General features: G+C 40.5%; 1 protein-coding gene across 1 annotated transcript in view; it reads left to right on the top strand.

The window, feature by feature from the left end:
- DIP2C (disco interacting protein 2 homolog C) overlaps positions 1 to 26,586 on the top strand; it is a gene marked incomplete at its 5' end in the record, with an annotated part of 324,759 nt that overhangs the window by 279,860 nt on the left and 18,313 nt on the right. The window contains 3 exons of the mRNA XM_082316598.1: positions 6,995 to 7,163; positions 8,127 to 8,297; positions 17,601 to 17,662. Of these exons, the coding sequence (XP_082172724.1) occupies positions 6,995 to 7,163; positions 8,127 to 8,297; positions 17,601 to 17,662 (402 nt within the window). The remainder of the gene's footprint in view (positions 1 to 6,994; positions 7,164 to 8,126; positions 8,298 to 17,600; positions 17,663 to 26,586) is intronic.

Consider the following 26,586-nt stretch of genomic DNA (forward strand, 5'->3'; position numbering starts at 1 on the left):
TTTTTAGGCTAACTTGAAGATACCTGGCAGGCATGAGCATTGGGGAGGAGCGGCTGGAGAGCTGCCTGGCAGAAAAGGACCTGGGGGTGTTGGTTGACAGCCACCTGAACATGAGCCAGCAGTGTGCCCAGGTGGCCAAGAGGGCCAATGGCATCTTGGCTTGTACCAGGAATAGTGTGGCCAGGAGGACCAGGGAGGTGATGGTGCCCCTGTACTCGGCATTGGTGAGGCCGCACCTCGGGTACTGTGTTCAGTTTTGGGCCCCTCACTACAAGAAGGACATCGAGGTGCTGGAGCGTGGCCAGAGAAGGGCAACGAAGCTGGTGAAGGGTCTGGAGCACAAGTCTTATGAGGAGCGGCTGAGAGAGCTGGGGTTGTTTAGCCTGGAGAAGAGGAGGCTGAGGGGAGACCTTATTGCTCTCTACAACTACCTGAAAGGAGGCTGTAGCGAGGTGGGGGTCGGTCTCTTCTCCCAAGTAACAAGCGATAGGACGAGAGGAAACGGCCTCAAGCTGCGCCAGGGGAAGTTTAGGTTGGATATTAGGAAAAACTTCTTCACCGAAAGGGCTGTCAGGCACTGGCACAGGCTGCCCAGGGAAGCGGTTGAGTCCCCATCCCTGGAGGTATTTAAAAGACGGGGAGATGTGGTGCTTAGGGACATGGTTTAGCAGTGGACTTGGCAGTGCTGGGTTAACGGTTGGACTCGATGATCTTAAGGGTCTTTTCCAACCTTAATGATTCTATGATTCTATGATTTCACCTAATCTCCAGCCCATTTACAGCAAATTAAAGGCAAGACTGCATAAAGAACCCTAAATGCCACATCAGAAAAGGGTAATTCTGGCATGGGAAGTGAAGGATATGAACATAGCCATCTCTCATATGTGTTGCAAAGTGCATAACAGGGGCAGGAGGAACATAAAGGTGCCTCTGCCCACACACTGCCGTGTGCATGTTTCCCTCGAAGTCTTTAGCCAGTGGCAATTTGTGGAAGAGGCAATTTGCATTTCTTCCACATTACAATAGGTATGTTAAACCCGCCTCAAGTCTAGAAGGTTCAACAACAGCTGAAAGCCCTGACTTACCTTGATAGGCGAGTTCTGCAATGTGTTGACAGACCGACTCCACCGGCTCTGTAGACCTGCCCTCACATGGGGGAGTAACTGGGGCAGGAGAGGTGATGCTAAGGCACCACCTGAGTGGTGCTCACGTCTGAGCAATGGCTTATAAATACAAACTGTACTGTAATCAACTGAGCTGGACATGTTTAGCCTCTGCCTGCCTTAGGATGTCTAATGCCAATGCCAACAGAAATGACACTGCCATCTATATCGTCTAATTAACCTTAGGCTGTGGTTTCTGTGTGCAGGGCAAGATGGCCATCTCTCTTTTCTCTTCAATACAAAAAGGAAACAGTGGCCAAACGTTTAGAATTTGCTTGCCTGCTTTGAAGTATTTAGATAAAGGGACTTTGTGTTGGAATGGCACTGAGCACCCCAAGTTCTGTCCAGTATGATTTCCACTGCTGGTGCTGCTGGGTCATGTGTGTGTGCTCAGGAGCCGTCAGCAACACACTTCCCAGTGACAAGTTACACATCAGTTCAGAGGTGCCCAGTAGCAGCCCAGAGCCATGTTAGAAAGCTTCTCTTGCGAGGCTCAGAGATTTCTGAAATGCTCCTCTGAAAGGAGGAGGGTAAAGCGTTTGGAGGACATGCCAGTATCAAGGAGTTCGAGTCACCTCTGGCTCTCATCCTGGGCAGACAGCACGGTCCCAGCAGGCAGTGCAGGCACTACAGGAACAAAATACTGGGATTTCAATGTTGACCAAAGACTTCGGGGTATCTGACTGGGGTACCAGCACCAGAGCTTGGGTTAAAGCAGGGTGCTGGGTTATGGCACCACTCTCACTGGTTCCCAGTACTCTGATGTGGAAGATGTAAAGATGTTTAAGTTGCACCTATTCTCAGCACTAGAAGCCTATCAAGGTGTATGGTTGAGGTCTTTTCCTTTCTGGGAAAATTTGCGTGCCCTACACAATGATCCTTTTTGCTGTACATTAGTTAAACTTCTTTGTGAGATATCTCTGTCTCTCCAGTACTGATTGCTTATCTGCTTACCGTGTGCAGCCGTGCTCTTAGTGCACTGTCTACCAGCTGGGCATCTTTGGACTCTGCAGGTGGTGTGAAGTCCTTTACTTGTTTTCCAGAAGCCCCTTTTTTGTGCATGTAATGGGTCTCCAGGAGAACTGAAGATTTTATTTTGGCCCAAGTCCTATGAAGCCTAGGTCAGACATATGCCCAAACACTCTCCTCTGTGGTCTGTACCTTCCTTGCTACAGGCTGTGGTCTAGATGATTGTGAAGGCTTTTGCTCCGTCCAATTCAGGTTCCCTCAGCAAGCAGACTCTTTTCACAGACTTTGAATTATGTGCGTGGCAATTCAGTTATTTCAGGCTTTACCAAATGCCCAATTCCCATACCTGTCCCTCATCACCAAACACCAAATATCATCTGCAGAAATGCAGAAAGAAATTGCATATACTTATAAGACTCAGCAGTACCTACCTGCCTGCTGCAGTTAAGTGGGAAAGCAGCTCATATCACCTGAGAAGGACGCCAGAAGTAAGGGCAACGGCGGGTCAGTAGCCTGCCAGAATACAATTCCAAATTGCAGTTGCCATTTGTCAGCATTTGTTGCCCTGCTGAAGTTTCTGGAACTATAATAAAACCTCAGACTTTACTGTTAATCTGCCTCAGTACAACATGGGGTAAATCTCTGATTCAGTGGAACAGTTAATTGCCAAGATGTCCTTCCAGGCATCTCGGTCTGCTGCCAAAACAGCCTGCCAGGCAGTGGAACCGGTGGTGTGATCAGATGGCGCTGTCATACCAAAATACATCCTGGTGCATTTAACTGGAGTATTCCTGTCCTTGGGCAGCCCTTGCTCAGTGCAGGCAGACAAGGATTTTCACTTACTGCCAAAATCCAAGGCAGTCCACCACGTCAATACTTTTTTTTTCCCCCAGATTGCTTCCCTAAAGGAAGACAGCATTTCTAAAAGGTGGTCTCCCACCTCAGCTACCCCTGCATTTCACTCTGCGTCTGCATCCCAAAAGTCATTGTGACAAGATGATGGGGGGGTGCTCTATAGTCACTCTCCTTTTTTTGTCTTCTTTCTTGCCCACTCCTTTTGCATTTTCTAAAAATGGTGGAGACTGATAAACAGATGTCCAGGTCTGTCAGGTAGTCTCTGCAGTTCTGCACTGTGTCTACTCCTGTTAAAAGACTTATATCAGGAGATGGAGTTACTTGTGTGACAACAGATTTCTACAGCAGTGGAAGAAACAATCTTGCTTCAGTTCCTTCCCGGTATTTATATAACTAAATTCTTGCACCTGCTCCAATATACCATATATTGTTGCTATTTCAGAATGGTAATTTTAGCTTCCACAATTTATATTTAAACCCCCAACTTTTCCTAATATCCCATCTGATCCCCCTGATACCACAGTGTTCATCACGATTGCGTTGCTTCCAGTATGAGAATAGCAAAGCTGACAGAGTAACCATCTCTTGATGACTATCTAATGTTTCAAGAAGGTGAGATGGAACTATTTGTTCAGTGCCTCAGTTTCAGGATTAACTCTGCCATATCTAGAAGGTACCATGCCTAGATGTATCAACCATACATCTCTACCATACCTAGAATTACATAGAGGCAGCATTGACACAACTTCCTATAGGTTTGGGAACATATCTAGCTTTATCCAGCATCTCCAAAGCAGCCTTCCACAACTGCAGTCCTTTCAAGCACGTGGTCCTCTGCTTGATTGTCGTCATCCATACTAAGCAAACACCTTCTAACATCTCACAGTGATTTGAAATCACCAAAGTTGTCGAAATGCTTCAACCAGCTGTACAAGGGAGTGTCTCTCTTTTCTCAGCTTCTCTCCACCAAAACATTGGTGACGTACAGCTTCTCAGGGGTTAACATGGAAGTATAAAGTCTGCAAGTTTGTAAGGATATGTGGCTATGAGGAACGTTTTGTTGCTTGGAGTCTTTCACAAAACCTACGTAATGTTTCTGAGATTGATTCAGGGAGGTGAGCCAAGTTATGTCTGACATCGTGGTGGCCAGGTGCTGCATAAACCACTTCAGCTGTGGAACTGGCACATTCACCCCAGAAATATGTCTTTGTAGTCCTTCTCCTAGCTCCACCAACTGCTCTAGCAAATCAGATGATATGCATGGGTTACTGAACCACAGCTCGGTAGGGAAAGCCTGTGTTGGTCATCAAGTTTCCAGGCACGGTATCATCTTTCTGTAGGTTTATGTACTGTCGACAGGAGCAGCACACGTCTGAGGTTCTGCACCACAGAAAGTTTCCTTCCTGTTAGATATTTCCTGCTGCTCTGCAGTTTAATTCTGAGCTCCTCAGCATTTCTGAGGGATTCGGAAACTCAGAAAAGGTACTAGCAACATCTTCATTTGTTTCTGTCTAATTGGAGTGATTGTTTTAGTCCAAGTCTGATCATAAGAGTGTTTGTTTCCCTCAATATGGAGAAGCTGGGGTTATTTTCCATCCAAATCTTCATGCTTTGCTGCATGGCTGTTGGCGGGAGGTTAAGAGCAAACACAAGTATCTTTCTTACTCGTCCAGCATAAGTTGATCAAGAGAGGGAGACAGTTCACCCCCACTCATTAGTGTTGCTGAGATTTGTTTGAGTTTGCAAAGATTTGTCTTTGGTGTAAATTTGTATTCCCAAATGCCACCATTTTGGACTATTTCCTGGTAAAGTGCACTTGGAATCAATTTTCTGTTCTTCTAGTGAAAGCAATGCGGCTTTTTCCTCCCTTATTACTGTGGAGTTTGTGTGGGCACTTTTCAGTACAGGGATAAAGTTCGTTCTTTTGATTTTGTTTTTATTTTGGGATGGTCTGCCCAGTTGAATAAGTGACACTTAAGGGATTTAATGTGGTTCTGAATAATAATAATTCTCCCACGTTTGACCCCCTGGCAGCTTGTTTATTATTGTGCAGATTTTTTTTTTTTCTCCTAATAGTGGTTGCATCAACTAGAGGAGTTCAGGGATGGAGGGAAGGGTTTGATGCTGAGTCTCTGTATCCCATATTTGGACAGTTTGGAGCCCATCCCATGTTCTTACTTGAGTGGTTACAGCTTCCCGTTTGTAAGAATTATTTATTTACCAGACAGATCATACACGTTGATTGTTTGTGGGGCCCTAACCTTAAATTTGTGAAGAACTAAGACCTTTTGGTCTTCTTTGAAAAACTTCATAGAATTGGCTGAAAAAGAAAGAGTGAAGTAATATTTATAGTAAAAACTGTTATTACTCCCTCGCTGGGTTTGATCTGTCACTTGAGCTCAGGGCATACTCCTTTGAGGCTTGGGTAACTTTGCCAGCATCTCTTTTCACTTGTTTATGAAGCACATGGTCAAGGTTCAGTCATACTTTATTCTGATTCCACAAGAGCAACATATAAGCATAATGCTTCATTTGACCATCCTGTGCTATAGTTGTTATGTCAACCATATCCGAGAACACATCGCTTCTTGGCAAGTCACTGGTCATGAATCATCAAGAGTGGCATAAATGTGGACAAGCAGTCAAAAATAAAATTTTTACTGTATGATAAATGAAATTATTTGAACTGTAGTTCATACATATTCCATGACATTCTCTAGCTCATACTCCAGCAGAGACTTAAACTATTTGGATTATTAACTGCTATTGTGGCTGGACTTCTACACGTTTTATGCCTTTGTCATACCAAGTGAAGATGTCCAGGTCACACAAACCTGGTTCTACATTGCACAGCTTTTGAAAGCACTCTCCTCTGGGTTTGGGGGAAGTGGGGGCACTCACTCACCAAGGAGGGAGGCTGTGTGAGCAGCCCATCTTCAAGAACTGCAAAGGTGTGTATCATCTTCTTCCTAATGTCGAATGTTAGAGAGATGCTAATATTCCTGAAAACAAAGCTCCATTCGTGTCTTACCTCGGGCGCTTGGATTCGAAAGCGTCAGCTTTACTTTACCAAGCTGGAATTTCAAGTTTTCAAGTCACAAATGAATTTCTCTCATGTGCATCATAAATCTCTGGGGCTTTATGGTCCTTTCTCAGAACTTCTGTGATTTGGGGGTTTTATGCTATGACCGATCTACAAATCACAAATTAAGATGTAAGGGGGACTGTAAAATTGATGGTAAATCTGCCTGTCTGAGATGAGTGAACAACACAGGACCCACGGGAAATAAAGACATCAAATTGGGAATATTTTTTTCCCTTGGGGAGAATCTTGGGTACCAGAGAAATTAGGTCTGACATAAATTTTTCCTTCAGGGACCCTGATAAGTGTCTTTTCTCAATACTTATGCTCACTGGGTATCCAGTAAAGAAGAGATGCAGTGTATTTGGGTTTTAAAAGTTCATAAAACTTTCACAGAAGAAATTTAAAGCCACAAGGATTGTTAAATTGGGGCCAGATTTACTCCCTTGAAAATGGTTGCAAACCTCTTGCTTGACTCAGCAGGAGAGAGGTTATTTCCATATTAAGCAATCAAGTACTCTTTTAATCAAGGTGTCTTAAAATGGTAATTACTCAATCTTAATTATTTGTCAGCAACACATAATTTTTGTTGATATTATAATACTGTTTATTAGCACCATTAATAACCAAGCTATTTTGCTCTCTTAGGTACAGTTCTAATAGCAAAGTCCACAGGCATTTTGAGTAAATTAGTATTTCAGGAGCATGTTCTGCCAGCATTCCTCATGATTCCTCATAGACTCTGAAGGTATAGCAAATAACAGAGTTAAACTTCATGTTAAACTACTGGACCTGTAGAGCACTGTAAGACATTACATGGTTCATCCAGCGCTGTGATAAACTTTATATTCTAGTACCCCATAGCTTATAAACATTTGTGGACACAGACGTTTAGCATGCGTTAATGAATCTTGTGTCTTTACAGCGTTTATTCAGGACACCAGTCTATTTTGATTCCTCCCTCAGAACTGGAGACCAATCCTGCCCTGTGGCTTCTTGCCGTGAGTCAGTACAAAGTGAGAGACACTTTTTGTTCCTATTCGGTCATGGAGCTTTGTACTAAGGGACTCGGTTCGCAAACAGAGTCGCTGAAGGTGAGTAATTCTGTCGTCCTGCACAACCTGCCATCTGCACGGTGGTGGTTGAGAGCCTTCCCTGCCCTGAACGGCTGCGCTAAATGTCTGCTGCGAGGAGAAAATCATCAGAGGGCAAGGGCAGCTTCCACAGAACCCGTGTTATTCCTTGCCAGAGGCTATATATGAATATCAGCCATTCTCTTTCAGAACACAAGGCTTTTAAACATCAAGGAAAGGCTTTTATTTACCTAAGCTTTCTGATCTGTGTTGCAGCCTGTGTTGATAGGGAAGTGTTGGAAAACAGAGGTGTAAACGTCCGAGAGCCCCAAGGAGTATTTTATTGTATATTATGTTTTATGAATTCTCTGATTATATGCAGTAATAGTTTGGTTTTGGCCCCTGTAGTTAAATAATCACGTACTTAAAAGTACCATATTGTTTTAACTGGATTGTCCTCATTGTATGGGGAGGAGGGGAGGTGTGTATCTTCTTCTTTTTTTCCCCAGAATTAAAAGCCAGGTAGCCAGTTACATTTCCATCTAGAATTTCCACTATGCTACTGGAATTAATTAGATCTTGGGATACTGATATTTATGATGTCTCCAGCCCTTACCATCCTCGCTTAATAATTTCCTAATCAGTTTTTCCAAGGCCAGACACTGCTTCCTCTCTGCTATTTTTCACTGGCTTTCTGAATTAATATTGGGAAATAGCATTCCCCCCCTTCAGAACTAGCATACCCATCTCTTCCTATGTGCTAATGTTGAGATGACAAGCGAGTATGTCTGCAATTCTACAGCTATTAGACTGTCATCTGGCCATCCAGCCTCCAGGAAAGATGGAAATTATATGGCCACCTTAGCCTTTATTCCACTATTCCTCTTGAATCATAATACCTACATAATACACTTAAGTACTGCTAACTGTTTTTCATTAAATCTGCCCATTTGTGGCCTTTGTTACATTTTAACTTCTTTTTAGGCAAGGGGACTGGACCTTTCACGTGTACGGACATGTGTAGTAGTGGCTGAAGAACGACCTCGGATAGCTCTTACTCAGTCTTTTTCAAAATTATTTAAAGACCTTGGTCTCCATCCACGGGCTGTCAGCACATCACTCGGCTGTAGAGTTAACCTGGCGATATGTTTACAGGTAAGATTTTTCACTCCTTAAGCTTGTTTTAAGAAAATGTTTTTCAATAGGAAGCATTCATTTTATTTCCTTTGACTGCTTGGTTGTAGACATATTAAGAAAATGCATGTGGTACTTAATGTTCCTGCATATACAGGTAGTAAATTTCTGTTACTTTGTCAACTATTCATCCCTCTCATGTTGCAATCATAGCATTTATTCTGCCCATGAATACAGTAATGCAGAAAAGCGCATGGTAGTGACAGAATGTACTCCAACAATAGTATTTAGTCATGTAATGTAAAATGCAGTTTCCTAGTGCTTACTTTAGTACGTTACAAAATGGATTCCTTCAGTTTATAAAATAATTCTAACCATTACTTAATTAACAAGATAGATATTTTCTGCACACAGTTTATTGCTTACAATGGGAAATTATTTTGCTACATCTCTTTCATTCTGTTTTGATCCACTAATCAGAAGAAAGTACCCAGGGATAATGTAGGATTTAACTTGTATTCTCCAGGATTCTTTATTGAGTCATGATTTTAAGGCCAGGTGGAGCACTGTAGCTATCTGTTCTGAATTTCTGAATAGCCTCTAGGTTTTCACTCAATAACTACACCGAGCAAATAGTTTTAGGCTGATCTACAGTATATTATTTTATCTTTCAGGACTTCAAGTGATGAAAGCTAACTTTTTATAAGGTGTTCAATTTTTAATTAATTTTGCCTTATTTCTAGTTTAAATTTATCTAGCATTAGATTCAGCCATTTTTTATTTTATTACATTTTTCTAATCTAAAGAATCATATTTCTGTCATGACTCTAATACACATCTTAGTCTTTGATAAATAGATGAAGAACCCTAAGACATGCTTTCCTGATCTGTGTCTCATTTTTATGACTCCTGATCTCTTTCTGTCCTTCCAAATCTGGTATCAGAACTTCACATATTATTCCTGTAATAATGCCACAGGTGTCCTACTCAGATGTAATATGATTTCTGACTTAATAGTCTTTTTAAATAATACATGAGTCATCTTCTGCATTGGCAGCTGCATTGGCTGGGAAGTTCCATATCCATTTGGTCACCTACCATGTCTCTAACCTCTTCAAAGTCACTGTCTTCCCGGTATAACTTGCCTGTATGCTATATGGCACATCCCACATTTCAAATCTGGCAGTTACCTCTAGTTTACATTAAAGGATTTCTCATGACTGTAACACGTGTAATTGCTTAGGAGTGGAAGCCGTAACAGATCTTCTCAGTGACGCTATAAATAAGGAATTTGCTATTCTTTTCCTGATTGTCAATGTAAAGATTTTTTTATTTTATCCAAAAAATGTCACAAATACGGATGATGGGTTCAGCACAGACCTATATGTCTGTGTATTATGCCTGCATTAGCCTCTTGCCCTTTTCAGCATCACTAAAGACTCCTGGCTTTCATCAGGCCTTGGCTAAAAGTGGCCTTGTAGTTCAGCATGTCACCAGAATATGAATGCAGGAGGTATGCCATGTCTCCAGTACTGCTTGCTTTCTCTCTGACTACCAGCAGAGTATCCCTTCAGCCCAGGGTTACTTTAATTATTATTATTATCAAACATATGACAAGGCAAAGCTGAGCAGGGTTAAAAGTCATTCTGTGTCCCAGAGGTGGATTTCTTTAGTTTGACATTCTGTAATTGCTGCCATAAATATTCTTCAGGAATAAAAGTTTAAGAAAATCTCCTGTAGTCTCAAAACCACCGCTGGAGTCCTTCAAAACAGTTTTACCCTAATAAAACCTAATAAATAGTCTTGAGAGAAAAATACATCTGGTAGGTTAGAAATGTCTATGAACTCAAGCAGCATCTTCCCCCATATTTCTGTCATGGATTTGATACAAAAAGTACTGACTGATGTTTTGAAATCTCTTCTAGTGAATGTTTCTTTGCAAGAACACAGGCCTCTTCATTTCTTTCTCCATATCTGGAGTCCTGGGTGATGACAAGGCAGAGAGGACAACTAAGAAAACATCTAGGAAATCTTTAGGCACTCCCACCTGAGGCAGCAGAATTTGGACGGTACCAGTTTAGGCCAGTTAGCAGGTGCAGGTTGGTGTGCTTGCCCAGTGAGCAACCCAACCAAGCTTAAACACTTGGCTGGGAGGGGCACAGCAGGCAACAAGGACACTGGCAGCTTTCCCTCAAGTAGAAAGGGAAAACAGAGGAGAAAGAGGTGAGCTGGTTACTTGGTAACAATAGTTTTCTAATTTGCTCCTGTATCTTTAGCCATTTTGAAGTGCCCATGGGGTGTCTTTTACAGATGAGGGGGAGGAGGGAAGTGATGGCACACCTTCATGGCCGACTGCTCTGACTTTCCCGACAGATCAGGATGGGGCCCGTCAGCTCTCCCCTGCAGCTGTAGTGGAGCTACTTCTGAAAAATAACTGAACTTCTCTGGCTTCTGGTCCATGGAGGGACCAGACCTGAAGGATGCTGTAGATAACAAGGACAGATTAGCTGCAGAAGTTTGCTTGCCACTAATGAAAATCTCCATTTAAGACTTGCAGTGATCTCTGAACTGTTTGTGGTGGCTGTTTCACTTACGAGATAAGTCATTTGTTCAGGACATAATAGAACCAGGGAATGACACTAAGCAGCAATAAGCCAGGTTCAATGCCCAAGTATGCCTTGTTGGAAGTAATATTGTACTGGGTCTGCCTGGGATGGAGTTAACTTTTTTCATAGCAGCTCGTATGGAGCTGTGTTTTGGATTTGTGACTGAAACAATGTTGATGGCACACCAGTGGTGTAGCTATTGCTGAGCAGTGCTGCACAGCATCCAGGCTCTCCCCATTTCTCACTCTGCCCACCGCACCACCACCCCACTGCCCCCAGCGAGCAGGCTGGGGGAGAGCAGGAGGCTGGGAGGGGACACGGCTGGGACAGCTGACCCCAGCTGACCTGGGATATCCCATACCATATAATGTCATGCTCAGCATTAAAAAAGGAGGGAGTGATCTTGCAAAGTAGCCATTGCTCAGAGACTGGCTGGGCATTGTTCTGCTTGTGGGAGGTGGTGAGTGATTGGTTTTGCATGACTTGGGGTTTTTTTCTCTTTTCTTCACTTATTAAACTATCTTAATCTCAACCCACTGTTTTTCTCACTTTTGTTTTTCCTGTTCTCTCCCCTATCCCACTGGGAGGGGAGCGAGCGAGCAGCTGGGTTGGTGCGTAGCTGCTGTCTGGGTCAACCCGCTATAAACGTGCAGGAAAGCTGAACACACTCAGAGAAACTGGAAGTCCTAATCAGCATGGAGTTAGGCTGGATTTTTGCTTGACTATGTCTATCTGCCTTTTGAATGTGTTAACTCCTTAGCTGAAGTTTGCTTCTTAGATGGTTCTTTATAGAAATTCTTGAAAGAGTTATTGAATCAAACTGTAAAAGCGGGTAACTCTCTAAAGGAATATTATTAATGATACTATGACTTTAAGAACAGCACAGAATGAGAGCCTTGAGTGAGGTGATTAGCAGCCTGGCTGATCATATGGCTTAGCATCAGGCTTCACTGAGTTCTACTAAGATGTTGTATCTCAGTCCATAGGACAGACTAAAAGCCATACACTGTCTAGTGTGGAATGAAGAAAAGCCATTTCAGAACAGGCTATATTTAGTAATGTTACCATTCCAAGTGGAATGGGTTTTGAAGCATTTAAGCCAAGGGTAGTTTGGCAAATTTTAAAGGGGCTTGAAAAATTACTGAAGATGTTACTTACAAGCATCACCGCAAAACATGTCATTTTGATAGAGAATGTAAAGATACAGGATTGCATCCTTTGAAGCATCTGGTAGTAGACACTGCCAAAGACTGGATACTGAATTAAACTGAATGCTCTTTCCAAACTGTCTGGAAGTTTATGGCTAGTGATATTCTGGAATAGCTTGTGGGCTGTTCTGTTTTTTGGGCTGAGGAACAGAATGAATTTTAATCCTTGGTCAATAATGTTCCTGAAATTAGCATTGTCTCCAGTATGTTCCAGAAATGGGTCATGATTTCTGGATTCTTCACACTGCATAAAAATACTTCTAAAGATGTTGGAGTCAATAGCATCTGCCTTTGCTTTTTTTCTTCCAAGTTGTGTCATCCTTGAGATCAGTGTGTGGTTCCTGGAACAACATCTTCCACACAGATAACTGTGATCCAGCCTACTCTACAGTCTTTCTAAAATATGTATTTGCTAATCACCTTTCTAAACATATCTCAGTATTCAGCTATTGACCCTTACCAGCAAAAAACATATCCAGGCTTTCTTCTCTATGGGCTGCCCCTAACACAGCTTGGATACGATCTTTGATACCTTCTTCACTTCATTTCCAATTTTTTGGACAAATTTAAGACTCAAGTGTTTCAAGGGGAAGGTATCCTGATTTTTCCAAAAAGCTTTTACTGTTGTTGCCCCCTCCAAAAAGAAAAGGGGGCGGGGGCGGGGGGGGGGGGGGGCGTGTGAATGTACATGTGTATGTGTGTCTGTGTGTGTGTATATAAAAACTTGATAGCAGAATTTGAACTTTTATTAAAGATCACTTTAAAAAGGAAACCATTGTGATAATCCCGTTGGTACAAAAGAGCCTTAGTCTACCAAATGGATCTTAATTTCAGGATTAAGCCACTGACAGACTAATGCATTGTCATTTGTATTCATTTCCTCTCAAATTTAGAGCAGATTTACTGTTTCTTTTGATGTAATCATTTTGGACTAGATTTTTAGAGGTATGCTTTTGAAAACAAATAATTCTCTCCACCTTTAGGCACTTAAATACCATTAATATCTGACCTTTTATGGCTGTATAGGCACAGATTAGTCCAGGGATTTCTGAGATGAAAAGATTGCATCCAGCATATTTTAATTCTCATTAACTAGCATCTTAGCATTCTCAAGAGAGAGAAAAATAGATACGAAAAGTAGCCTGTTTCTTACAACAGCACAGATGGTTCCCTAGGATTTTAGCTAATTTCCATTTAAACACTTGAAATAAATATTTTCATTTTATTCAACATGCTACTCAATTTCAGTTGAGGAAAAACTTCTAGAAGTTGTTCATTTTCCTTAGCTGACCCTGAAAATGTACTAACAAATCTGCCCAAGCTAGGATAGGAGAGCAGAATTCATCTTGCTTCTTTTACGTCACCTTTAAATTAGTTGGCAAGGTTAAGTGAGTTATTCAATATTCATCTATAGTCAGCAGAACCAAAGAAATACTTCCAGGGAGAGCGTCATTCAGCCTATCTCAGGAGATGCTTCCTACCCTATACTGCACACTTTCTTCTTTGATGGCTGGTTATATGAAATGAATCCTTCCTTCACTGTCTAGCAAAGGGAACTTCGTTAGTAAATTTAGGGGTTAAAGCTAATGTTTCTTTTTACTTAGTGATAGATCACACTTTTTGAGGATCTTCCATATCAAAAGTAATAAGGGATAGCTCTGTGAAGAGTGTGACAGGAGACCATGCAATTTATCAGAGGTATGATTCACACTTAGCAATGTAGTACAGCTCTGGGTGAGTTCCCTCAGATTCTGTGTTTTCCCACCTTTACTATGAGTCATGCCGTGAAGTTCTTTTCACAGATCCAGCTGCTGTGCTTGTGTACGTGAGATTGTTAAGTGTACATCAAAACTTCATTTCTGAGCATCACTGGAGCAGAAGCAGACTCAGAGTAAACATTGAGGCCACATCCTTAGACAGCAAAACAAAACAAAACCCAAAACAACAGTTATTTTTAAATTCTTAGGACTTTCAATTGCCTAGTTCCTAGTTTTTAACTCTAGGGAGGAAAGCAGGGGAGAGCATGCAGCTTGGCCTTTGACTTCAGTGGAATTCAGGTACAAGCTGAGTGCTGGCACATGGTCATCCCTGCTGCTGACTTGTTGGGTCCTCTCTGCAGTTTTGACCAGCAATGTTTTCCCAGAGAATAAAAGCCTGGCAGGTTGCAGAGGTTTGCACAGACCAGGGATGGTTCACTGGTGGCAGCCCATGCATGGCCGGAAGATGTATTTTTAGTACAAGGGATGTGACTTGTGATATACCCATTTTCAGACAGAAAATGACTTTTGGCCCATTTTATTTCCTTCAACACTATCTAACCTGTCCTTAGTAAGTAACAGATAAAACAGAAGTCATGTTGTTTTTTTCCGGTGACCAGCATTACAGGTGCTCTCTATCTCTCTCTCACAAAATAAGACAAATTGAGTCAGTCACTCTGGTCTTGGCTAAGATTCTGCTTCTTTTGAAACACTTTCAGAGTATCTCGGCTGCAGCTGGCCGCAGAAGGACGGTGCTGAGACTTCAGCTGCTGTTTCTCAAGCCCTTCCTTAGTTAAAAGCCATATGAGGCTCTGGTACTCTCAAAGTCCTCTCGGGACCTGCAGTATAGTCACAAGCAATGAATTATATAACGGAGGGATTTCAGCAGTTCTCCTGCTTTCTTGCAGTTACACTGCAGTGTTCAACCTGGATTATTAGTAATATTTCTATTTTGGGGCAGCAATGTAATAAGCAGATCCATCCTATTTTTTTAAATGCTTCATCTTCCCCCGCATCCAAAATAAACCTATTTTAAGATGCTGCTGTGGCAGCTTCCTGTAGTCTTTTAACTTTGCTGGAATTCAGAAGTTCGATGAGGGGGATGTGGGATGCCAGCTCAGAGCTGTTTATTGTCACAAGCTGTAGGGCAAGTCCCACTGCAGCCATCTGGTGTTAGATGCTCCACGTGACAGTGGCAGCTTAGGACTAGTCACCACTGTGTTTTGTCTCTTTGCTGTGTTATCGATGGTGGTGGAGAACTGATGGGTTTTTATCGGCTTTTAATTTTACTGTTCTTTATACGTATTACACTGTTTATCATGGCAAATAGACTAAGAATGAAGAATTGTTGAACTATGAAGTTCCTCCATTTAGTTATGGTCTTCTAGTAATTAGGCTGTGCACGAAGCCTTGATTTTATTTCACTTTAGGAGCTCGTTAATCTGTATGAAACAAGGTGTAAGTATCTTTCTCCGTTGTATACTAATTTTTTTTTTCCAAAAAGAGAGCTTGCTTTTGATTTCCAGAGGACATCGCTTACAAACTTCTTTTAGTAGTGAAATGGCAGACCTGGAACCCCTGTCTCAATGGATGCACATTAAAATAGCAGGGCCATAACGTTTACTGACTTCTTCACAAAAAAAAAGAAAAAAAAAACAAACAAAAAAAACCAAAAAAAATCCATGTTCTAGACACATGTTTTCCACTAACAACGTTGTCTGTAGTGTCCTAAAACCATTTAAGTCTGTTTGTCCAAGGTTAGCAGTCTACAGCTGTCTCTTCTGTTGCTCTACTAAAATGTTGACACCTCATTTTTTACTTTTTTTAACCTTTAATGGTATAATGGTTAATTTGTAAGATTCCTGTATTTGACATTGTTTTTCTTTTTATTTTACTCCCTGCTTTTTGCATTCTCCTCTTTTTTTTTCCTCCCACCCTTCATTCCCATTTTTTTATTATTATTTTCGTCTTGTGTTACCTTCTTTCCTTCTCTCCCTCATCCCTGCTATTCCTGCTGCTATAGCCTCACAGGCTGGGGAAGCTGGCCGAGCAGGTAGGGGATTTTCATGTTCCCTCAATACCCACCTATCAGCTTCCAACAGTGGGACAGACTAGAAATTGAGTCTGGAGATTTGGGGATTTTCAGATCCTTCTATGAAATTATGAACAAGTCCAGTATAGCTTATCTGGATGCAGGTTTCATCAAATATTAGCTGTCTGTTGTAACTATTTCATTCACACTGAAAATAACAAATACCATAGTGATTGTCTTTGATTTTCAAACTTGACTGTTTCCATTATTTTATAAATCAATTCAGGTTTAGTTTTGTTTTTAAAGATAACCAATTTTTCCTTGGTTTTGTTTTTTTTTTTTTAACATTGCATATATTTCAAATAAGTTCTCCACTCAGCACTAGTCTGTTACACTGCTGAGTTTACTAGTAGACTGAAAATCGTGTCGTTAATAGCTAGAGAGGATATTGTATCTTGTATTGTGTATAACAAGCTAAAGAGGCTAACATGCATGTGCAGCTCTATTACTCTTTTTCTCCTCTGGTGGTGGGTCACTATGAGTATCTGTACAGTAAGTATCAATTGGTAGTGATAACTCTTTCCCCCTCTAGATACAAAAATTATCTATTTGTGGAACTCCATTGCAGTTTTTAGTGCTCCACAACTTGTGGAACTACCAGCCAGCATTGCAGAAATGCAAAATTCAGCCCTAGACATTCCTAGCGTGAAGAATTGTACTCTATAATATATCCAAAAAGGGACAGAAATCATTGGGAGTTGATGCTGTCTGCTGTTTTAAGTAGTAAACATCTAAATAACTGATAAAGGAGTTCCTGTATCTGTAGATTGCCAGGGTTAGGTGAATTTATCTGATGGAAAAAAAAAATTTCCAAAGTTCCAGTGTGTCAAAATGAAGTAGTGCTTTTCTTTTATCTTTCTGCTTAGCAGTGACGTGAGGTATGCAGCAGAGAAACGAGCCCTAGACTAGAGCATTGACAATTCACATGATGTTCAGTGGTGATGAGTTTGATGTTTCGGATAAGGGAAGATCATAGCAGGTTACAAAACTGCAGCAAAGCTGTGGGTGGAAGGGCCTAAAAGACTGTATCATCTCTGTATGAAAGGAAACTAAAATTAGTCTACTGCTTTTCAAGTAACTAAATATTGTGACATAAAGCAAGGATTTAAATTATGTAGTGGAAGACTGAAAAGAAACAGAATAATTGCTTACAGACCTTCAATCCACGTTGGTTCATGTCATGCGTGCTACCTTTACTATCTTTAGCTTCAAGTATGTTCTCTGTTGCATGTATGGAAGACTCTCAGTAAACCATGCTTCACATTCCTGACCATGTGCTTCTGCCATTAAACTGTGTCTCCTCAGCAATTTCCGCGTTCCTTTATATGGCAAAACGTGTTTAACATTTTTTGTATGTATCCACGTGCTGATTACTTGGCCTTTCGTAGCAAATAAAACCTATGTTGACATGTGTTTGGTTAAGTAGTATGGCCGCTTGATGTTTTTCCGAACCCAGGGTAACAAGTACCTGACGGTAGGTATGTTTTCCAGTGCTCTTTCTGATTCTGTAAAGCTGAGCTTTGTTTGATGAATAGCTTAAATATAACTTGTCATTTGATTAGCATAATTAGCAGTGAAATGAACGTTCGGTTATTTGGGGGGTAAAGCTCTTTTCTCCTCCCAGCCTTCAGGTTCTGATTAGCTGATGTTGTTGTTTACAGGGAACATCTGGACCAGATCCCACCACAGTGTATGTTGATATGAGGGCACTGAGGCATGACAGGTCGGAACCACCTTTTTCTTTTTCTCTACACACAATTAACAGAGTTTCTAGAAAGAGAGCTACTTGAGCACACCTCCCAGTCCCTGAAAACCTTTGTTATCCTCATAAATAATTTGTGCTAGCTCCTACCAGCGAGCAGACATAGATTTTTTTACTAGCTGGTTAGTTAATTTTACCATTGATAAAACTGAAGCATCTGACATAGCCATTGCAAAGAATAACAAAATTCCCTGCTTTTATTGCATTCAGGGTTTCATGACACTTGTTTCAGGTGGTGCAGCCTAGCCGGTCCCTAAGAAATGGGGTCCCTTTGGGCCTCTTAGCTTCACGGAGATGTTTCTCCTGGGTTGGCAACAGTTAGCCAGTGGGGAGACCATGGGGGCATTTTGCTGTAATTCTTAATGCTGCAGGACTACGAGGCAATGGATTATTGACTTTAGCCATTGTGAGCAACCACATTCTGTAACTGTGGGCATTTTCTAGTTCTGTCTGTAATGTTAGACACATACACAAAAAGCGAGAATTAAAATTTACCACTAGTGGTATTAAGGAGATGTCTGAAATCTTCTAGTTGGAGGGAAACTTGTGATTTTATGTGTAACTTTAGAAAATACCCATGCACATATGTTTCAGTTTTCCAATACTCTGGTCAAAAGGCTAGCAGGTAATCTCTTTACAAAATTTTAACAAAGCCAAAAGTTTTCTGTTAACTCTGGAAAAGATGAACATTTAATTCACAGCGTACACCAGCCCTGGTACCTTAAAAAATTATTATCCAAATAGGGCTTTTTTTTCTTTTTTTTTTTTTTTCTTTTTTTTTTTCTTTTTTTTTTTTTTTTTTTTTTTGTTCTTTTTCTTTCATCCTTCCTAAAAGCTTAACAGAGAATTTGTTCCCCTTAGGTGAATACCAACTTTGGCTATATCAAAGTGAACGACTCAGCTTGCAGAGTGCAGACCTCAGGGCACTGCAGGCCCAAATTATCCTCTGGGTAGTTAAGTCAGATACACATATAGATATTTTCGTGTAGCCTGTGGAGTTTGGCAGGTGGAAGAAAGGAACTGCAGGATACTTGACTCTCTCACCATTTCTTTATTCCTTTTGCACACAAGTTACCAACGATAATGATCATGTCTGATCCATCCTTTGGGATACTACTGTCTGCATGACCAAGCCATAGAAAACTTGGTCTTCCTGGCCCAGCAACTGCGGTAGTGTAGGCACAGTCCATGCTCATACCCAACCCAGTGAAAAAAAAGGCCTTTTTTTTTAAAAGGTGTTATTGTTATGTGAGCTTACCGTCTCTGCATTGCACTTTCAAAAGGAGATTTACTTGAGAAGTTGAATGCTTTATGTTGTAAAAAAGGAATGAGAAGTGGAGCATTTCTTTGCCTAAGAGCAGAGCAAACACTGTGACCAGGACAGATCTCCTCCAGCCTAAAGTGGTCTCCCAGGCTCCTTCTGCGGTCACTGGAAAGGCACGCACACCACCAGTGTATCGCAACTATCTCAGACGTGCACCAGCATGGGATGAATTGACCTTTGAGGTACCTTTATTTCTGTATTGATGAGGAAGAAAGCTTATATGACTAATTTGGGAAAGCAGATGTTTATTTTTTAATGGAAACAGTAAACTGAGACTTATGTACGATAAGTGTTTGCTCTAGTCTCAGAGCTCTGAAATAGTTGAAGTTCAACACAATGTAGATAGATACATGTAAGCATTATTCAAGTGCAGGAGAAAGAGCTAAGGAATCATTGAAAATAAAGTTGTAGCTATAGAAGGGAAAGAAAAAAGCAAACATATAGGTTAATTCCTTATTTGGAATTATTTTTTCTGAGAGGAGAAAGAAATTCATAGAATATTCATTGGAATGGAAGTATATAGAAACAACTATATATAGAAAGAGAACATAATATTCACAGTTGTTAATAAAAATTATAAACAATAAAAATAAATTTGTGTATATTTATATAGAGGAAATAAGATTTACTGTTCATAAAAACTGCGTAAACCATGGATATTCTATTTCCCTGCCTTAGCATGTCATTAAGAAGTAGGCATCATTATTGAGATCAGACTTTGCAGTGTATTGATTTATATCTAGTGACTAGTTCTACAGAACATGAAAGATGATCTTAGGAGTTGGCTTCTCAGATTGTGGTAATGTAGATTTTAATTTGATGGATTAAAGCTGTGCCTCATTTACTCAATCCTGTGGAATTTAGAATTAGAATCATGGGTCATAAATTAGGGGAGAAAACAACTTTATTTGGCATAGTCTCTTCACACTTGCTGTTTCTAACCATTTTAGTGGAACTGAATGTCACTATTGCTTAACAGTAACTGAAAGATTGCTGTAGATAGCTGTGAGACTGTATAGTAACAACCCACCGAGTCTTTGCAGGTCAGCCAGTCCCCTAACAATATGAAAAATTTACACTGTACACTTAATGTGAGAAATTTTTTTTTCATATTTTATATTTTAGAAGATATTTTCTAGAATTTGAAAAAGACTTAACATCTTTTTTTTTTTCTTGGCATGATAACACTTTCTAGTTGCTGCAAATAAAAATTAATAATCAGTTTGAATACAACTATTTCAAGCTCATCCGGTAATTATGTGTTTACATACTTCACAGCTTATGAAAATGTCGTTGTTTGATAGGAGTTTAGATCAAAATACCTGTGCTATGTGCAATTTGGGTAGAGATCATGGGGTGGTCGTTCAACCAAACTAGACATTTCCTCCCAGCTCTCGCTGGATTTGGATGGTTTGCTTCTTAGGTCAAGTTGGAGGTTCTCAAACACCTTTTTGTGTGTGCCTCTGTATGGTTTTGAGCCGCCAGCCCACTGGTTTAGCTGCTGGGACTCTGCAACTCTGGCCATAGTTGCCAGCTGAGGGAAATGGCTGGGACTGGGCTCACCTGGAGGTTCAGCAAACTTGTGCCAAGGCATGCAACCACTCGGTCAGTGGCTGGCATCAGTTACGATACTGGAAAAAGGCTTGATTGCCTAGCTGTGAGCATCTAGTGCAGGTTTAGATGCTACAGGTCTCCCATAGAGCTCATGTTGTATTTACTAATGTGACGTCCCAGGCACCCTGTGCTGTCTCAAATGGCATTAGACACCTCTGTTGGGAAACTGAGCAACATTGTAATAGCAAGAGTATACAGCTCTGGCTTGCTCTTGGTGACAATACGTCAGTATTGTTGTACTCGGCATCTCATTGATTTTCTAAAAATCAGAGTGTCCCCAGGATGGCCACAAAAGAGTGAGCAAAGACAGGCAAGTCCCACCTGGGCTGTTTAATGAAAAAACAGGAGAAGACCCCTGAGTTAGCACCAAGTGGCTGATATGCCCCTGCACTGCAGTGCAATGCAGTGTAGAGAGGTTAACTCACATCCAAAAGGCAAAATAGGTGGATTAATGCTTTGCAGCAGGCTGCGCTGGCACAGCATGGCTGGTCCCTGTTGCTGACTCACTGTGCAACGCGGGTCACGTAAGTGTGCCCGCATGCATCTGCCGGGAGGGCAAATGCACCAAAACTCCAGGCGTGAGCACCCCGTTGGGTCGTTGGCTGCATTTCTCTGCCACTGCTTCTGGGAAAACAACTTTATCCTCCCCTCCTCCCAAAAAAAGAAAAAGAAGTAGAATAAATACATTCATATTCTTGTCCCACTGTCTAAACTGCTGGTTTTCAGATCACTCCATCATCATTTTAGACCAGTTATGTTCTCCTCAGAAAGCTTTTCAGGTGGTTAAGCACAAGATACCTAAATATGCTAAAAGCTGAGAAGTGCTTGGAAAATAAAAAAAGACAGAGAGAGACCTTTTTCTCATCATACCAAAACACCATATATTTGAAAGACGTTGGCTTTTGTAATACTTACATGCTTTCGTAGCAGTAAAGATGTAAATGTAAAGCCCGAGCATCCCTTTTATCCAGGATGTTCTAAAACAATATGTACATGTGTTTATAAAATTTAAAATGTCCAACAAAAAATACATCTCTGATATTAGCATAAAAATTTCACAGCATCCTCAACCTTAACATCAGGTTAGTTCTTGGTAGAAAAATTATTAATTGGCAAAACAAGCCACTTCATCACACTGAGAATAGACCTCATGTGTATTCCAAAGTAAATCTTCCTTTCACATAGACAGGGCAAAAATATTTTTAAGTGTTCTTCAGGAGGTCAGGCTGGATTCTCAAATGTTTCAATATATTTGCAAATATGAAAAAACTTTTTTTTTTTAGAATCATTCAAAACAGTTTTCGAAATGTTACTGTTTTAACCTGCTAGTTTAAATTTTGAAACTACCTTAAATTTGAAACTAACCTGGTATGCATAAGAAATAAAATATCATGAAAAATGTTGAAATATTTTGACTGCTTTGGATTTTTGCTCAAATTTTTCACATGGGAATTTTTTTTCTGCGTTTCTGTATCTTTCATATTTAAAATGTTGTATAGAGGATTCCCTCAGAAGTTTTAACTAGTGAGCTGAAGGATCCATCTGGTGATGGCTGAGGGAGACCATTGATCTTCTCCTAAAGTTGAAACTTGCTGCAAATCCTGTAAAGACAAACATCCCCTTGTATCCTGATATTCTCTTCTATAGCAAAACCTTATCCATAAAGAAAAAAAGATGATGAAAATCACTGTCCTGCCCTAAGTGGGGCAAGGAAAGATCTACTTTGATATCAGAATTTATTTTAAAAGGACAAAAAAGTAAAAGGAAACAAATTCAGTGCAATCTGTCTACCTCCAAAAGCAATTAAAAATGTCACCAGTCTTCTTGTTCAGTAGCAGATAGTGATGGCTTATGAGCTCTGATGGAGTGGAGGCTTAGACTTCTAGAGGGAGAGAGCCACTAATCAAGTCACATAGGTATTGATGAAGATTTTTGTATCATTTTGCATTCATTTGTAATAGACAGTTTCCCCTTATTTTGACTACAAATTGTATTTAAGCTGATTATTTAACTACATCCACATTTTGTACCAAACAAGGCAAGAATGAAGACTTTCAACCAGTCTTGGTAAACACTATTCTCAGCTTTATTTGATACCATCTCTAGTTTCATATATGCAGGCATCCTTACCCCTCATATCCTTCTGATCCTGCCTTAAAATTCCAGTATTCCCTTTGGTGAAATAATAGGTGCATTAAATGATCATTTAAATTATTCAGTTTCATCTAGTTAAGTCTGTATTTTTTTCAGTAGGATTAGAAAAATGGAGGATTTCATTTATTAAACCCTTTTGTGGTTTACTAGATTTCTTTTTGAGCTACATGTAATGGTGAGCTGCTTGGATAGTTTCTTGGTCACAGACATGGTGAGGCAGCTGGCACCAAAGAGGGAGCCAAATCCAGATGTAGGTAGGATATTGCCAAATAGACTAGAAGCACCAGGATGTATTTGGGTTCAAGTTATTAAGTTTTTAGTCTGGCTGTCATTCAATGTGTGGCTTGTGTTATTCATAGTCTCTCATTGAAATACTCCCTCTCCATCATTAGAACAATCATTTTAATCTGATTACCCTCTGTACAAGCAGTTTGTGGAGCTGTACAAATAGGTGTCTTCTCTTCTTTATGTGGTCACTGACATCTTCTTGGAGTGATGCAAATTAGTGTATCTCTTAAAAAGAAGTGACCTTTGTATATACTTCTGTCATTAGCAGACTTGATTTCTTAGGAAGTCATTCGTATGTTGTGCTACATCATATTTTTTGTTTTGGACTTCGGGGGTATTCAGAGTTCTCCGAACTTCCGTCAGACTTGCTCAGGCATTGTCTTCTTGACAAAGGTGATTTCAGAGGGTGGAAATTCTGAATCTCATTCCCCAAGAAAAGAAGGGAACACTTGTAGCGTTCCAAAGATATTTGAAAACAGTTACTTAGGGTTTATTTTTGTAAATTGCTTATATGCTGAGCCCAGTCTCAAATGCAGGCTCTGTCAAAAGCAATCAGTTAAGGCTTTGGCTTCATTTTAATATATTCCAGCATTTCAGACTTCATGCAGGAAAAGAAAAATAGCCTTTTATTCTGGCTGTCAATTGTTTATCCTTCTCCTCCATATTTTACTGAAACTTTCATGTTGTGTATACATTGTTTTGGTTAATACCAAGCAACAAAGCCACGGGAGTTTTTTTCCTAATTCTCAAACACTTCTACTCCATCTACCTTGAAAAAGACCCTTATTATAGGGTTACCAGACAAAAGAACTACTTAGCTAAATTATTATCTAAGCTATAGCTGCAGCAGTGCTCGGTAGCACAGTCACGGCATGGAGGATAACCATTATAGTCACGTAGTAGGGAAAAGGGACTGGAGGGGAGATATGTCAGAAGGAGGCACGCTAATGGCAAGTGACAGTAAAATAGTTACCTTTTCTGAAACTTTAATTGATTAATCATACTTGAAAGCCATTTGCCAATGGTAGCAAAAGAGAAACTTTGAAGAGCACTCCCTGATGCACTGGGCAGCAGTGCTTTTTCCAGCTCTTGTAATGGGTTACAGCGTACAGAGCCCAGTCACAGGTTACAGAAAATTCCAGCCCTCAATTATTCACTCTGTGTGGCGTACAAAGGAGTAGTTAAAATCTATTATTGCCCCCTTTTACACCCAGCCACCTTTTCCCTTGCTGTGAGATTTGGTAGGTAAAGTGTGTAAAGTATTTTGAGGTTTGAAGTGCTATATACCTGGTGAACTGTTCAAAACAGAGACCTCACAAGTCATGGGCCTCAGAAAGCCAGCAGTGCTTTATACACATTTAAGCTCATTTACAAATTGAATTGTCAAGTACTACCTCCAGCAGTGCCGTTCCGGTCATCCCGAGCTTCTAGGATCTTCTCATATGGGTGGCCCCAATTCCAAGTTGTTTTTTTTTTTTTTAGATTGGCTGTTGCTTTAGCAGTTTGGGTTTTTTTCCGTTATCACAGAAACAGTTTTTTCCTGGCAAAATGAAGAGACCCTTGTGAAGTCAGTAGAAGAGGTAACTCAGTTGAGAGGAGGAGGGGTTGAGGTCTTCAAAATAAAACCTAAGTCCCTCAAAGTTTTACGTATGATAAGTAACGATGCAGTTGGATTTTGAGGAGTCTTTGTAGAAACGTCTGGCTTTTAGGCAGTTTGCCCATTAACTTGCAGAATCTCATTAGTGAGTTTAAGCTGTCTGTCGTGGTACTGGCAAAACCCTCCTCGTTCTTCATGTTTTTGACCAGGAGAAGATACAGCCTTGGCCTTTTAGCAGCATTGTGGTTTATTTCTGCCATGCAGACGCTGCTGTCTCAGAAATCCTCTTCGCACTGTTTCTGATCTATGGGAAACAAATCTCCCAGAAAGAAAAGTTAATTCGGGCTGATAAGCATCATAACAACACTTCCAATTCTGACTTAGAGGAGAAGTCCCAGTCTGTCCATAGTGGAGGAAGGGTTCTCTCTTGCTGTTCCTGCCTGCGTCGGGGGACGAACCAAGAGGCTTGTTCAGCCTTTGTGTGCTGGATAGTCAGTCAGTGATTAGGAATAAAGCTGACGACCTGGGAAACAGAAGAGCAAATATTGTCTAAGGGATTGCACTGTTTACGTATGAGGATCCAGAGTTACAACAAAATTTGTAAGTGTACCTATTTTAAGAGCTTTGAAAGATGCTTCATGTTTCCAGGCATAAAGCAACTTCTGTTGCAGGGCAGGAGAAAGGGACAAACATCCAATAACTTTCAGATGGGAAGTCACCCCCTCTTGTCCCGATCAGTCTGAGCTGTGAGACTAACCTAGGGGGATGGGAGCCCTACAAAGCAATTTCTGCGCTTTCTAAGGCAAGATTACTAGCTCTTGAAGTATTCCTCCCTTGAAACACATCTATTTCTTCCTTGATAAAGTCATCTTCAAGGGATCAGACCATTATGATTTTAGTGGAACAGGACAATAAGAGTTGGCGCTAAATGTGGCTTTTGAAAGAGGATGTGGTTTAGCATACTTTAACTACAAATCAAGAAATTCCAGTTATATTTCCCTGGAGGGCTTAGGGGAAAGAGAATACTGTCATGTGTACCAAGTAAGATGAAGACAAAGGGAAAACAAAAAGCCGTAGCTTTCCAGGAAAGTAGGTGCACTGCAGTTGTACGTTTGTGTAATTGTTTGCAAGTGCCATTTGCATGTGATTCTTCAAACGTGAGTAAAAGAACTAGGTGGAAAACAGTTCCATTTTTGTTTGTTTTTACAAACCAGTTATGAATTTCCAAATAATATTGCAGCTTATTAAAATACACCAGCATTTTTGATGATTGAAGAATCTCTGATGCTGTTAAAAAAAAAAAGGATTTCCCATTTCAGAGTATACTAAACTGCTTTGGTGTTACAGGTCCTTCTCTTTCAATCATGCTCCTTACAGAAGCTGGGAATTGATAAAGCAAGCTGGCCGCCCACATTTCTGAGGAAGATGTATTAAAAATTCTTCCTTTTTTTCCCCTACGAGCCATACTTCTTTCTTTCTCTCTCCCAGAATTTGCCATGAGTCTAACCATACAGTTACTGGAATGTCTTAAAAAAATGGAATTTTCATTCTTCCATTTTCTTTACAGATAAAATGTATTATGTATTTTATTTTTACAGTAGTGTATTCTGAAGCATAATTTGCTTTTTTCCCCTCATTTTGGTATATGCTACTAATGGAGCACTAAACAGTGATTCTTTAAAAATGCCAAGAGTGATCAACATAGAGTACCTTTACTGTTTCAGTAGTGGAGGACAAAGTGCTGCTTTCCCATACTGCTACCTTAGAGTGCATTTCACAATAGAGACATCTGCTTTGGAAGGAAAAATACTTAATGAATACATGTAAAATTTGGAGTGAGCCTTTGTAGCTTCTGCAGACCTAGCCACAGCCTGTGGTGTGCTGTAAGAGATGGAGCTTCCTAAGTGC

The sequence above is a fragment of the Platalea leucorodia genome (assembly GCF_965183815.1).
Source record: "Platalea leucorodia genome assembly, chromosome: 1".
Taxonomy (NCBI): Eukaryota; Metazoa; Chordata; class Aves; order Pelecaniformes; family Threskiornithidae; genus Platalea; species Platalea leucorodia.